Source organism: Setaria viridis, chromosome 2 (genome assembly GCF_005286985.2).
Source record: "Setaria viridis chromosome 2, Setaria_viridis_v4.0, whole genome shotgun sequence".
Classification (NCBI taxonomy): Eukaryota; Viridiplantae; Streptophyta; class Magnoliopsida; order Poales; family Poaceae; genus Setaria; species Setaria viridis.
Genome location: NC_048264.2, coordinates 35,287,916 through 35,302,804, shown reverse-complemented (window position 1 = coordinate 35,302,804; position 14,889 = coordinate 35,287,916). Strand labels below are relative to the sequence as shown.

Here is a 14,889-nt window from a genome sequence, read left to right as displayed (position 1 = left end):
CGGGTGATTGCCTGTTCGGGTGATTGCCCTGGTGTAGTTTGCGTGGCGTGCCAGCCAATCTGACCTGTTGATTGGCAAGGAAAAATACGTGTCAGGTTCAGAAATCACGATCGGCTAAGTTTCCGATCTCGAGAAGGCTTATCAGCGAATCGGCCGATTTACCGTAATAAAGAAATCGGCTATAAGGCAGCCGATCACTGTAGCTTTGTAGATGGAAAACTACTAGAGTAATCGACACAGAGCTATGATAACAACACTAGGAATAGATCTAATCGGCAATATGTAAAATAGATGAATTTAATGGCAGAACGTGAAGAAAGCCGAAACCACCGATTCCTAGCTGGATAACTGGTGATAAAACTAGAAAAAACAGGTAAAACCTATGATTCTAGTAAATATCGATAACTAGTGAATAAATCTAAACGAAACAACAGCGATACGCCCGAAGTTAAAGCTTAGAATGTATTCGGTAAACGGAACTTACAAGATTGGCCGGAGATCAAGTTGATGCAGTCCTGCCAACTCGCACGAACTCGTGAAAAGAGAAAGTATTTGGCGAAGTCGCCTGCTTGAAAGTAAGTACGAGGAAAAAGTAGTTGATTGTATTGATTTGTTGATGATTACAGATTTACAAAGGTAGCTATTTATAGCCCCGTACAGATGACTTCTTAACCGACTAGAACTCTATCCCTAATTCAAACAGAAAACGAATATTTACAAACACGATTCGTGCTAGGTTGGTTATCATACGCCTCATGGGCTGATCTCCCCCTTATCCTTTCATCTCTTTCCAAGCCCATACAGGCCCAATTAACCCAACCTCCTAATCGGCCGATTCCTTATTGGCAAAAGGCAACCGATTGGGAACCCGGCACGTTCGATCCGAAGCGAGGCAGAAGTCATCGGCTGATCTCGTACTGTAGAACCATTCGGCCGATTCCCAACTGTGCTTCTCCGATTCCCTCTCTTCTTGGCGCCGATTTTACTAGTGACGAAATATGGCGTCAACAGTTATGTTCCTACCATATGCTTATAGCTTATGTTTATGTTAATGTGGGTTGGTATATACTTATACCTTAGTAATCGGGTGCTAATAAAATTTGACCAACTAAAAGTGCTTAATGCAGTCAACCAGTCAGTCTTTCCTTGTATAAGTCTTGCATTCATATTTTCCTCACACTTGCTGAGTACGACATGCGCTCACACTTGCTATAATCAACATTGCTCAGAAGAAGCTGCTATGAAGTTGTTGTGAAGATGGTCCTGAGTTCTAGACGTACGCAACCCCCGGTCGATTGCCTGTGAAGTTTGGAGCCTCCGTTTTCAGGATTAAGCGTATATCTCTGATAGACTCTTTATCTTTTTTTTAATATTGTTGCTGTTATTCACTTATGATATCAATATATGTATGAAACTAGATCCTGGCATACATATAGGTAGCACTTGGGTTTATTTTTAAAACCGGGTGTGACACCTCGACTATTCTTGCGAGAAGTTCTTGTGCTCACCTCGCCGGAGCAATGAAGAGCAACTCTAGTGGAATTGAGGTTTGGAGAGGTTCTTTGATTCAAGTCGGCTCAAGATCAAGTGAAGTCTTGATAGAGGAACGGTTGGAACATTGAATCCACCTCAACGTGGATTAGAGGTAATCGGCAAGTCATCGACACCACGAAAAAAATTCGTCTCTTGTCATCGGTTGTTTCTTTGCTCAATTTCATTATTGCAATTTACTTTGAGAAATTACATTCCTAGAGATTGAATTGTACCTTGTCACTCTAGGTTGCAAACCCTCACCTAGCTCTAGAAAGAGTAGAAATAAAGTTTCTCATGTTACTAATTAAATTTATTTTTAATTATTTTTATTTAGTATTGCGATTTTAGTTGGAACCAACTGTTCACCCTCGGGAACCCTCCTCTAGTCCCTAGATCCTACCCTAGGCCGAGCCACCTCACAGCTCCACAGCTGGAGTGTTCCCAATGGAATGTGATGGGAAAGTAGGCATCAATTTCGACACCCTAATCAATGTCAAATTAAGTAACAAAAGAAAACAAATTCAGCTTTAGTATTTCGAGATGCAGACGACGGTAGCATAAATTTAGCGTACGGTACACCGCTGATAAAGCAAGTTTGATTCACAGCGAGGCCTCGTCGCATACACACACCAGACAGCTTGTTTGGAAGCAACAAATGAAAAGGAAAAAAAAGATCAGATACATAGTCTGGTTATAGCACTTTCTGGAACATAGAAAGCCTTCATCCTCTCTTGTCCATCTGTTCAGCACGTGTCTGTTGCAATGATGGTTTTGCGTGTAAGGTACCCTGTCCCAATACGCACAAACAAAGAAAAGTTAGCGCAATGTCAAATGTCTCACATTCTAATCTTTCTAATACACTAACCTTTCTCCAATAAGCTTAAAAAATCCAAACCACCGTTAGTCTTCTGCTCCTGAAAAGAAATGTATGTCATTATAGAATTAATTTCTCACAGAAAAACGTAAAAAGAGATGTCGGTGTCTTTACATTTCCAGTGTGTTCTACCTTAGGTTGCTTACCCATGTCGTCACGCTTTTTCTCCAGCCTGTTCTTTTCAAATTCCCCAGTTAAACCACTGAATCAGTATAACTATAATATTAGTTATCAACAGGAATCAAAAGTCAAAACCATGCGTCTGGGTCAAAAGTAGCGTAATAACCATCACATGCAGTTCAAGAGCATACTTGGTTCCCTTTGCTTATTTTTAGCACGTGTCACATCGAATGTTTAGATACTAATTAGGAGTATCAAACGTAGACTATTTGCAAAACCCATTACATAAGTGGAGGCTAAACTGCGAGACGAATTAAGCCTAATTAATCCATCATTAGCAAATGTTTACTGTAGCAACACATTGTCCAATCATGGACTAATTAGGCTTAATAGATTCGTCTCACCGTTTAGTCTCCACTTATATAATGGATTATTTATCTACGTTTAATACTCCTAATTAGTATCTAAACATTCGATGTGACGGGTGCTAAAAATAAGCAAGATTAACCAAACCAGGCCAGTTGATTTACTTCACCATCAACATCAGAGGTCATTTCATCGCTCTCCTCAATTTCATCAAATTTGTAGCACAGAAATTCTATGGCGAACCTTCGGATCTTATTGGAGGTGTCTACGGCATCCAAATTACCACACCTCATGTACTCAAGTATTAACTCAGCCTCCTTTATGATCCCCTGATAGTTGAATTGATGCACAGAGAGATTGATTAAAAATCATGTTACACTCAAATAAGTTTGATAAAGGCATGCAAGCACGTACCAGAAGGACAGCAGCAATGTCAGGAGACCATTTTCCCTGGAACATCGCAACTTTGAAGGCCCACCTCCGAATATCTTGGCTCAGGGTGTATTGGGAATTGGGAACTTTGCACCCCTTCAGCCTCAGTAACTTCATTATCAAGTCTCTTTAGCAATGCACTTGAAAACATCCCTTTTTTTTGCAAATACCTCTCTGAATTATGAAAAAAATAATATTCTTATTTGGAATGGTAAGAGAAAGGTGCATACTGCGGCAGCATCAATAACAAATGGAGCTTGTGACTCGCCTCCATTCTGGACGAGTTGTAACATGCAGTCAAATATATCGTTGCTCAGCAAAGCATCAGAAGGGATGACAATAGCCTTGAAAGGCAGCCAGGACAGCCTCAGATTGTTCTCCTTCAAACACTTCAAAAGAAAACAATTGTTGCTTTGCAATTCATTCAAATTAAGAATTTCAAAACTTGCTCAAGTAAAAGACTAATACCTCAAAGGGATAGTGCAAAATTGGATTGGGCTATTATGTGGTTTCATTTCTGGACTTGCCATTGGATCTAAACATCAATAATGAAACATACCATGAAAATCTTCATTGTCAGTTTCGGGTTCTTCAGATGGTACAGTTCCATGACAGCTAGCAGAGAAAACTTGTTTACCCAGTAATCATTCAGGGACCAAAATTGGGTCCTTTTTCCCCCATACTTAGTGTTCTATTATGACAGTCCAATTACTAAATCAAATATTCGGTCCCTATTTATATTCATTCATGCTGTGGCACCGATTGGAGTAAAACTTGATGATTTTTTTTTCTACAAAGTCACAAGCAAGTTTAACATTGGACAAATCTGAACATGGAAGAGAGCTGTTCCCTTTGCTACTAGTTTCCTAGAAACGTAAACCCACGTGAATGTACATGTGGTTTTGCATTTTCGGAAGCAGGCAGGAACTTGAGTAGTTACCTTGAAGGCAGCATCAGTAATAGAAACATCGGCAGGATTTTTATGACGGTGGTAAAAGTTCTCAAGGTAGGTCTGGTACAGAGGAAAGCCATCTGAATCCTCAGAGTTGAAAGGAAGTAGCCTGCCCTCCATTCTCATCGACCGGTAAGTACCTGGTTTCGAAGAAAAAAAGATTAATTAGCGTGCGTGTACAATTAATTAAATAACCAGGACAAAGGGTTCTGAGGTAGACAGAAACAGCTAAACTTACTAGGGTAATTGGAGATATCCACGGGCCAGACATCGTTGCGCTGCGATGAAGAGCCCAGGTGCCTAGACTGATTTTCGGGTCCTCGAGGCGCCTGGACGGCTTTGGCCATCGCCTCGAGACTGTTCTCGTCGTCGACGTCGAGCGGATCGCTTGATGCGTCTTAGAGCAAGTTTAATAACGCAGCTAGCAAGCGGGCTGCAAGGTTTCTCTCAGCTTTTTTCTAGCCCACTCGTACAATGGTTAACTCTTCACCATTAATACATGACCCACAAGTCATTCTCACCAAGTTTTTTGGTTCCTGTGCCCAAGTCGGCTGTAAGCTTATAGCCCACTTCTCCTCTCTCACCTCTTCTCTCTCCTCCACGTCAGCATTCAGCCAGCTTACAGTCCCTTATTATACTTGCTCTTATGGGGACGCGGATGGGCGACACAGACCTTCTCTCCATCGACGCGGATTCAAACACCTCTAGGGTTAGGCTACCAGCGTATTAAATCTCTCCTTATATATGATTAAATCTCTAGGGATGGGATTTTGGCGAAAGGCGTCGCTGCCACGTGGTTCCTTTCGTGTCACGCCGGGTCTCAAGGGTAGCGCCGCCACGTGGGCCTACGTCGTCACGTCTCATGACTAGCGCCGGCAGGTGGGTCTGCGACGGCAGGAGCGAGCGATCGTGCGAAGGAAACCAACGATCAGAGGAGGAAACGTCCCGCTAATCTTGCCGATCGCCCTTTCCCTATCGAGATGCAGGACCAGCCCCACACGCAGGAACAGAGGGATGTGTCGCCTTCATCTCTCATGTTCATCACGCCACCTTCATGTCAGTCGGCAGGAAGACTCTCGAAAAGCTATTGACGGGTTCCTCGAAATCTATTGACGGATCAACACTGCAAAAGCTTCATGGATCGATCATGCCGGTTGCCGGACCGGGACAACTGATCTACAGCAGCACGCGTCACAGCTCATAGCTGACTGCTGACTAAGACGGCACTCACTCTCCCATTTCCTTCAGATTCTCGCTGACAGAGAACAACTGTTCAAGGCACCATGAAAAAACCGGAAAGGAACCAACCAGGCAATGGCATATCCTCTTTTTTTTTTGAACATTATGGCATATCCTTCAGTACAAGTGTTCCCGACTTTTTTGTTTTTTAGCCCTTTTGGCGAAAGATTCTCACAAATAGGCTCCTGGCAGAACCAATTCCAAAAATGGACCCTTAGCTTGGCGCCATCCACGCTGGCGCCAAGCTATATGTTGTGGTTCAACTGGTTAGGAGGAGGGCTTCTTATCTTGGAGACCAGAGTTCGAATCCCACTATTGCACCATTTTTTCTACATTTTAAAAAAAGTACAATAGTGGGATTCGAACTCAGGTCTCCAGGATAAGAAGCCCACCTCTTTACCAGTTGAACCACAGCTTAGTTTGTTGCAAACTTCTCGGAATAATTAGACTTGTTCAGTTCGAAACGCGCAGAGGTACGGGGTAGATAGCTCGGCGCCAAGATCTACGGCGCCAAGGCTCCGCCACGTCGGATTCCGCGTGAGCAGCTATGTATAGACCTTGGCGCCAGGATGGCTGGCGCCGAGACGTTATAGCTTGGCGCCAGCGTGGATGGCGCCAAGCTAAGGGTCCATTTTTGGAATTGGTTCCGCTAAGGGCCTATTTGTGAGAATCATTTGCAAAAAGGACTAAAAAACAAAAAAGTCGGCAAGTGTTCGTTCATGGGAGCATCAACCAGCTCCGACTCCGACAAGGGGTGCCCGGTGAATCAACGGTGACGGTGAGCATGGCAAAGCTCCGAGCACCCACTGTCTTCGTGTTGGGAAATGGAAACAGGGCACAATTTTTTGTCTGATCATCATCGAATCGCAACTGCTTTGCAACTTTGATTATTTTTTTTTCTGTAACAGCCGAATAATCCTCGAGGCCATGCTGAGCCGTGCCGGTCCGGGAACCGATCTCTGTCACAACTCACAGCCCTCACCGGGTACCTGAATATATTCAGGTTCAAGATGGAGCGGATTCCGTGGCGATCGTGGACACGGAACTGAACCTGATCATCTCAGGATGTAATCTTCTTCGGATTTCATGTTCGTGTAGCTGTGTTCTGTTAACGTTCATCGTCGCTGCCGCCGCCGCCGCCGTCGTCATATGCAAGCTCGACAAGCAAGGCCGGCACGTTGAGAATAAGAAGGGTGCTCGTCGCCAATCTGAGAGCCCATCCTAGCTAGGTAATGGAGGGAGACAGGTCTAATGCTCCAATTGCATCGTCGTCAAGTCGTTATCAGAGTGCGGAGTCGTCGTAGATCATGATCCATATGCACGTACCTTCCATTCCCGTCTTCTCTTTTCACGACTTGATGAATCAGCAGCGGCAGAGGTTGCTATTGAAAAAAAAATGTTACCAGTGTTAGCCAAATGTGCATGTACAACGAGGTATGGCGGCATATCATCGCTGTTTATTCGAAGTTGAGCCTACGGTACGAAATAACAGTTATCATTTGGCTAACTTTGCACTTATTTCGTTTTGCACTTATTACCTAGTACTCTCTCCGTCCCAAATTACTATTCGTTTTGGTTTTTCTAGATGTATAGATTTTGCTATACATCTAGATATATACTATGTCTAGATATGTAGTAAAAGTTATGTACCTTTCTAGTCAAAACGAATAATAATTTGAGATGCAGGGAGCATGTTTATATTATTTGTGTACCAAAAGATCATTTTAAATTGCAATTTTAATCACTTATTAAATGCATATGCTGTGCAGCTGACCTACACTTAATTAAAGTGTGTCGACCTTCCCCTTATCTTATCTTATTCACTTTTTAATAATATAGAGGTGGGTAAACAGAGAGGCGTGTATAATTGTATTTTGGGTTATTTTTTAACGGTAATAATGGGTCTTTATAAATAGGTATGGTGTATTTTAAGGTTATTTTTTAACAACGATGATATGGAGTAGTTTATAAATATGCATATGAGTAATTTGTGTTATTTGTTTTGTAGTAGTCACTAATTTTGGCGGTCCAACGCCTAGGGTTATATGGTTATATGATTTGGATTTCTTGATGGGTTGAGTCGTTTGTATACATACGTGACTCTAAATTTGCACGCGGAATTCTCAAACATTCCTTCAGTGCGAGGCTCACGGATCACCCGCGGGTGAGAAGATAGACCCGTGCCGTGTGCTCGCATCGGCAGGTCCAACTGCCATCCCTGTGTGTACGTGTGTACATGTGGGCCTCTGCCATATCTACCTAGACTACGCAAGTACACATGCTGCCACTGACACTGGCACGCCGCACGCACAATCCAACCGGCGCGACATCTTCACCGCTTGGCGTACGAGTGCTCCAAGCATTCCAATTCAATCGCCGCCGTAGAGCCGTGGACCACCACCGGCGCATGCGCCGGGTCCAGCGAGCTGTCCCCCTCCCATCTCCTGCCCCTCCGTCGCCAGCGCGCCGTCCAGCCGTCCTCGTTCCTATCGCCCCGTGCGCCCGGTCCACGTCCACCGTCCGCCCCTTTCCCCCCTGGCCCCCGGCGTCTTTATATCCACCTGTGCAGTGCCCGTCGCGCCACCACCCCCACCCAACGCCGCCCGTGGAAACCCCACCCCACCCCACCCCGCATCGGCGGCGGCAGCTCCGGCCCACGAGCCTCCTCGAAGCGCCCCACCCGGCCCCATGCTGCGCTGCCACACGCCGCCGCAATGCGGCCGCACGCCGCTCCGCCACCACGGGAGGCGGGAGTCCGCGGCGGCGCCCGGGGTGGTGGTGCGGTGCGCGCGTGGGGCGCCGCAGGTGTCCGGGCTCGAGGCGGCGGCGGCGCCGGGCCACGTGGCCGCCACGAAGGCGGCCAAGGCGGAAGGGGGCGGCGCGCGGCCGAGCCTCGCCGAGCGGCTGCGGCTGGGGAGCCTCCTGGAGGACGGGCTCTCGTACAAGGAGAGCTTCATCGTGCGCTGCTACGAGGTGGGCATCAACAAGACGGCCACCGTCGAGACCATCGCCAACCTCCTCCAGGTACGCTCGCGCCGGGGTGAGACTCTGCTTCCTTAGGTCCGGATTCGTGCTCTCCAGGTGCCCGATTTGTGGCGCGTTCTTCTTAATTGGATTCGGGATATGCTTGGATTCAAGGGTTGGAATGCCTGGATCTGACTTTAGGACGCTCCAAACATGCGGTAGAATCGGAGCTGCTCTTCTGTGCTATGATTGGATTCTGAAAGAGGAATCTGGTTACTGTTACTCCACGAATGTATGCATGCCCTTTGTCCAAGTCAGAGCTAGGGTGTAGCTGGTAGGGCGTGGGCTGTTGCGTAGGAAGTAGCGATGGGAGACAGGGGGCCTCGGCTTGAAGCAGGGGCGACGGGGAGGCGCCGTGCTGTTCGCACGGCGTCAGCTGGGAGGCGAGAGGGAGATGAGGAAAGCTGGGCAACAATACCCTTTTGATATTATTGCTTGATTAATCCCCTAGTACAATTGGGTTTATATAACACCCCTAAAGGAGAATCCTAACTGATTACTCCTTGCCCAAACAAAGGCCTAAACCAACTCTATCTTATCTATATCAGACTCTAACTAACTGGACTAATCCCCCTGTGGCGCCTGGTGTGCTGCCTGCGCCTCCTGTATGGGATGCCGACCATGACAGTAGCTTAGTTTGTTCCTTGGTGGATTAAAATGCTAACTGTCCTGGTCTTGTTCAGTGTTGCGAAGTGACAAGTCCCACATAGAATTTTGCCCCAAATGTGCATGCAACAAACTGGCCATTGCAATGCTAAAACCTAGTGCGTCTTTTCTCTGTCTGCCAGTCCTGGGTTGGAAGAGATGATAGCTCTTGAATTCGTGTGCTGAAATATCTTATAGGCACTGCCTATAAGCAACTACTACAAATTAAGCCATGTGCTCAGAAGGAATGAAGAATATAGGGGTGTTGTCGCTGCTGTCAATTTCTGGATGCGCTTGCTTTGGCATCCACAAATGAAATTCACATAGGTAAAGCTCCCTGGAGTTAACATTGGGGGAATTCGGTGGATCCAATGCATTTGCTGTTTTGTAATCTAAGCTTAGAAATTAAATTCACACCAAATGGGACAAGTAACTCCACATGTTCCCATTTTATCAACTGGTTCTAAAGTATAGATATTGCTGCCATTTATATCAGGCATACTATAAAGAAGTGTATCATTATTTTTGTTTCCTGTATCGTTTATTTAATGGTAGGCATTCTCGTAATTACAGGAGGTAGGATGTAACCATGCACAAAGTGTTGGGTTCTCCACTGATGGTTTTGCCACGACCACTACAATGAGAAAACTTGGACTCATTTGGGTGACAAACCGAATGCACATTGAGATCTACAAGTATCCAGCTTGGTAAATTTTCAACCTTCCATTGAAGCTTTATTTCTACCCCTTTTTCCTTTTTGGTAAGATTTAATCCTGACATTTAACTCTGTTACTTGCAGGGGTGATGTTGTTGAGATTGAAACGTGGTGCCAAGAAGATGGAAGAATTGGTACTCGTCGTGATTGGATCCTCAAGGACTTGGCTAATGGTGAAGTTATTGGCAGAGCTACTAGGTATTACAATGCACAGCCTAAAAATGGTTCATCAGTGTTTCATTCTTTTTTTAGGACGATACCATGCTTGCAATAACATTCCATGCCACATTTGTATGTCTTAGTGAAATGAAACAGGGAAAAGGTCAATTTCATACCTGTTTGAGCTAAATTTCTCTCGCTCTCTAAAAAACTTCGTTCTACCTCTTTTTTAAGGAAGTGGTGTAGACCTTTAGTTGATTGGTGTGAATCGTAAACTTGTGTGGGTTTATCCTGCCTGTTCCTCTCGGTGGCATTTACTGTTCACTTGAATAAGCAGGGCATATCTATTCTTGTTGTCTTTACTGAAATCAACCTTCATAGTATTTAGGATATCAGTGTACAGTACAAGTAACAGGGTCATATGACTTATTGTCCAGCAAGTGGGTCATGATGAGCCAAAATACGCGGAGACTTCAGCGAGTCAGTGATGATGTGAGGGATGAGGTGTTTATACATTGTCCAAAGACTCCAAGGTAAGGCAACTCACTTTTGTTCCGCATATGCATGCGCTCTTCTTATTTTCATACAGTTCATGATTCATAAAAGTGTTAACTGCCCAAGTAACTCATTCCTTTTGGACCCTAGCTGAAGTCTGTTTGACGTTTTTCTCTCATCAAATAGCTAGGGTCCTTTCTGTAGTTCATCGGATTAATGTGTCCTAATCACATGAAAATAGCTTGAACTTTTTTTTTGCATGTAATCAATCTCACGCAATTGTTGACTTGTGATGACTGTCACTATGATCTCAGACTGTAGTTATAAGAGTTCTAAACAAGATATTTGTTTTGCAGATTAGCATTCCCAGAGGAAAATAATGGCAGTTTGAAGAAGATTCCAATTCTTTCAGATCCTGCACAATACTCAAGACTAGGACTGGTGGTCAGTTCTCCTTCCCTGCGCCTATAATCCAGTTCTTAGCTCTGCACAACTTCCAATGCTGACAGACATTAATTTCTGAACTGCAGCCAAGAAGAGCTGATCTGGACATGAACCAACATGTCAATAATGTTACTTACATTGGTTGGGTACTTGAAGTAAGTGTTCCACTAGTCTTTTCCTTATTTTTAATCCTGCTTTTAAATTTTGGTTTATGTGGGGGATATCTACGCAGAGTATAGTTGGAAATGACACATTCCTTAGTAATATTATTTTCCTTCTAAATGGAGATTACCATATTTATTGATTTTGTGATGGTTTCTGATAGTTCTTTTTCCTATCTTTCAAATGGCAGAGCATACCTCAAGATATAATTGATACGCACGAGTTGCAAACAATCACTCTTGACTACAGAAGAGAGTGTCAACACGATGACATAGTTGATTCTCTTACTTACATAGAGGAAGGGGAGGAGAAAAGCATGAACGGTTCTGCTTCTGCGGCGCAACACAAAGAAGAGCAGCAGCAGTTCCTGCACTGCTTGAGATTTGCCAGGAACGGTGATGAGATCAACCGTGGGCGCACCGTCTGGAGGAAGCTAGCTAGATAAAAGTGGTTTTTGGTTCTGTGTATTTTGCCCTACATTTTGCTTCGCGGCTGGCCTAGCGTCCTTTGAGAACCGATTGTACCACAATTTTGTGATGGGTTTGTTACCCTTTGGAACGTATCTAACGCTGCCAATTTGTGACATTTGTTGGAGCTGTAACTGTCTGTCCGTTTTGTACCAGTGGACAATGTTTTGTGATGCAATAACCAGCGTTTCTCCAGCAACTCCCACTCTCCGTCAACCTGAGATGCTACACCCTGTACAGGTCACTTCCTGACTATTTGAACCAAATTTTAGATAATTTCATGGATACAGTCCGATGTTACAAACACACAATGAGCCTCAGGTGCAATAAACGATGCCCCAGTTTCTTTAGAACAAAGGCTGATGGTAACCTGAGCAGCATCAGCATGCAGAGAATGGTTCTAACTTTTTTTCTCGCACTCTCATACCAGTTTTTCTTCATGGTTCATTCCCCATGGATACCAGGGATACCAACGCAGCATACTCTGATGTTACTTCCCCTCTGGTCACTGTGCTCATGACGAAATACTCTGGGTGCTTCCTGAGTAGTGGCAACAGGCTGCGCCATGGCCTGCCTTCTGTTTCAGTTGATGAGACTGAGGCATCCTCTCGTGCCAGATACCTCCTGACCAAAGCATTCTCACCAAAGCGTTCAAGAATCTGCAGATAATCAAGAGTTAGTCTGCACGCCAAACAACTTTACAGCACATGCCTAAGCCATAAGCGTGTTAGACACTATAGCAATGCACTGGAAAAGAATCATATGATCGTAGTACTGTAGCCAACGTTCTCAAGACCAGATGGCAGGTTAATAATCGGCTGGCTTTTGAGGTAGTGGTTGTCAGGCAGCTCTGGAAGTGGTGGATGCCATATTAAATACCCAGATCTTAAAATGTATCCAAGACTTCAAAAGTTGGTAATGTATACAGACAGCCTTTCTAGAATCTAGATGAATAATAGATATCACCTATCAATTTAGTAACATCGCAACTATATATAAAGAATAGATATCACCTATGAATAATTTTGCACATACGACTTTGCAACAATGCAACAGCCACTGTAGTCACCACAACATTGCAAACCATACGTAATGCTTGGAAATGAATGGATACTACAACACAAAGCAGTCTAGAATTTGAATTTAGTTCACCATTTATCGAACAATGATCAATAATACAGCACCAAGACCTAAGCCAACTTTTCGTAGTTAAATGGTTAAATAAAAGCTTTTGCTAGTTAAGATGACAGCATATGTCCATATTGTTTTGTTTCTTTTAGAATTGCAGAATCCGTACAGAAATGGATTTTTCTTCCATGACAAACCTCTAAATGTAGGTTCTCCATATTCACCCATTCTCCAGGACTACATATGTCAGACATCAGGACTACAAGAGCTGACACAGCATTTCTCTCTTCTTCTAGGAGCTGTTGATCCTCTGTATCATTGTCTGCAATTCGTATTTCTAATAGTTAGGGATGCACAAATAAAAAGTTTGTATATGAGCAGAATAATGCTCTTTTGATGAGAATATAAATAGTACAGGAAAAGCCCAATGGCTCTGTAACATTACAGTTAGTTCAGAAACTGGTAATTCAATATATTCATATTTTGAAGCCGAAAGAAAGGACGACTTGCCCACTGTTAATCCATTCTTAGTAATTGAACAGGTTCTGTCATTCTATATTTAAAAGTTATGTACTGATGCACTGGCAAATTTACTTGCAGAGAATCACAAACAAAAGCAATTGTCTGCCAACAATGCATACAGTTGGCCAGGTATACAAGATACAGCAACTAAATATCAGGGATATGCAGGTAGAGCAATTAGGAATGATCTTGGCCGTAAAGCATATGAACGAAGCCACAGCGTGAATCCTCTAATACATTCTGTTAGTATGCAAGAATGCAGGAAAACAGGAGGGAAATGGATCTATCATAAGTATGTAGCAGAGATAACATTCCACACTCACCATGTGTTCCAGGGTGACCAGGGAGAATCAAGGTTGGTGTTTGGGGTAGCAAAGCATGAGCACCCGGAGCAGGAGTGGTAGAGAAAGAGCGAGTTGCTAGGAGAAAGTAGAATTGTTTGCCAGCAATCTCGATGAGGTCCTGGGAATTCAGTTTAACTGGATCGCTACCTGGGAGATAAGAGACACCCTGAATGCTGCATCCATTTTTGCCAAGAACTTCAAGGGCAAAATGGCGTTTTTCAAAATCATAGAATATGCGTGCATGATGACGGGAGACACGTGGGCCTCTGCCCCCACCAAGTTCAGAAAGATCCAAATCTACTTTGGATGTTTCAGTATTGCGTCCCAAGGTGATTGAATATTTTCGCATAAAGTACACGGAATTTTCACCATGAAGCTTGGCAAAAGCAGGCAATACCACCGAAGAATTTGGGGCTGCCATCTTCGGTATTCCTGGTAGTAAAAGAAAACGAGATACATCAGTCTTTCAGTTTCTTCCACGCATCACATGGGGGATTTGTTAAAATATGGTGTAGACGTGTAGTTGTATTGTATTAGCAGGATTGCAAATATAGATTATGCAATATCATGCTAGACAGTAGAGGCCATGATACAGGAAAAAAATACTGTTATTAAAAAAAAAAGAGCAGAGTTCAAAAGGACAAATATCTTCTAGTAGAGAAGATAATGAGTGCTGCATAAGTATATCTTCTACTTTCTTCAAATCATTCCACAAAAGACATATGGATTAAAATTTGTGTTTCTTAATCACATATGCAGACCACAAATAAAAACCAAAGTCCATTATTCCATTAGTTCAGTAATATTGATGATGGTAGATACAATTTTGGGGGAATATAACTTCCAATATCTATAGACTATAGCTATTGATGAACATATATAAGATTACGAGCACAATTGGTCAGTGCCTCTTCAGCCAGACACTGTCACTTGTAGCTCCAGGTATCTGACCACATGTTGGCACATTGCGTTTTGAAGAGTAATAACACTACTTTTCCCAATCACAATGGTGTGCATAAACCTCTAAAATGCCAAATGATGAATGTGTTTGAAATCAAAATCATATGTTCATAGCAACTATCTATCAAGAAAAAGAAAAAAAAGAGAAACAGAACTTTTGAAAAAGGAAATGCCAGTATCAATGAGGGGCACCAGTTAGCTGTGTTTAGAAGATGGCCAATGAATTCATGGAACAGAAGAATATATTCATGGACACCTTTTTCTTTCAAAAAAAAAGGACACTTTTAACTCATATATTCGGCATGATA

At 43.6% G+C, this 14,889-nt stretch overlaps 1 protein-coding gene, 1 long non-coding RNA gene and 1 other non-coding gene across 3 annotated transcripts; 1 reads left to right on the top strand and 2 right to left on the bottom strand.

Moving 5' to 3' along the window:
• Positions 1-2,036: 2,036 nt before the first annotated feature.
• LOC117846270 (uncharacterized) lies at positions 2,037-5,185 on the bottom strand. Its single transcript, XR_011897501.1, has 5 exons — positions 4,516-5,185; positions 4,266-4,417; positions 3,308-3,714; positions 2,399-3,222; positions 2,037-2,320 (listed from the first exon to the last, which is right to left on the bottom strand). It is a non-coding gene; the product is annotated as an uncharacterized lncRNA (long non-coding RNA).
• Positions 5,186-8,104: 2,919 nt separating this feature from the next.
• Positions 8,105-11,826, top strand: LOC117845813 (oleoyl-acyl carrier protein thioesterase 1, chloroplastic). Its single transcript, XM_034726899.2, has 7 exons — positions 8,105-8,540; positions 9,759-9,892; positions 9,985-10,098; positions 10,497-10,592; positions 10,911-10,998; positions 11,085-11,153; positions 11,351-11,826. The coding sequence occupies exons 1-7, from the start codon at positions 8,205-8,207 to the stop codon at positions 11,603-11,605; spliced, it is 1,092 nt and encodes a 363-aa protein (XP_034582790.1). The 5' UTR covers positions 8,105-8,204; the 3' UTR covers positions 11,606-11,826.
• A 61-nt stretch (positions 11,827-11,887) lies between these two features.
• LOC117844326 (uncharacterized) lies at positions 11,888-13,984 on the bottom strand. Its single transcript, XR_011897376.1, has 3 exons — positions 13,601-13,984; positions 12,953-13,077; positions 11,888-12,286 (listed from the first exon to the last, which is right to left on the bottom strand). It is a non-coding gene; the product is annotated as an uncharacterized protein (transcript).
• Between the last annotated feature and the right edge of the window lie 905 nt (positions 13,985-14,889).

Coding starts and splice junctions, on each gene's coding strand:
- LOC117845813 (XM_034726899.2), top strand. CDS start 8,205: ATGCTGCGCTGCCACACGCCGCCGCAATGCGGCCGCACGCCGCTCCGC. Junction 10,999..11,084: donor ACTCAAGACTAGGACTGGTG/GTCAGTTCTCCT, acceptor TCTGAACTGCAG/CCAAGAAGAGCTGATCTGGA. Junction 11,154..11,350: donor ACATTGGTTGGGTACTTGAA/GTAAGTGTTCCA, acceptor TTCAAATGGCAG/AGCATACCTCAAGATATAAT.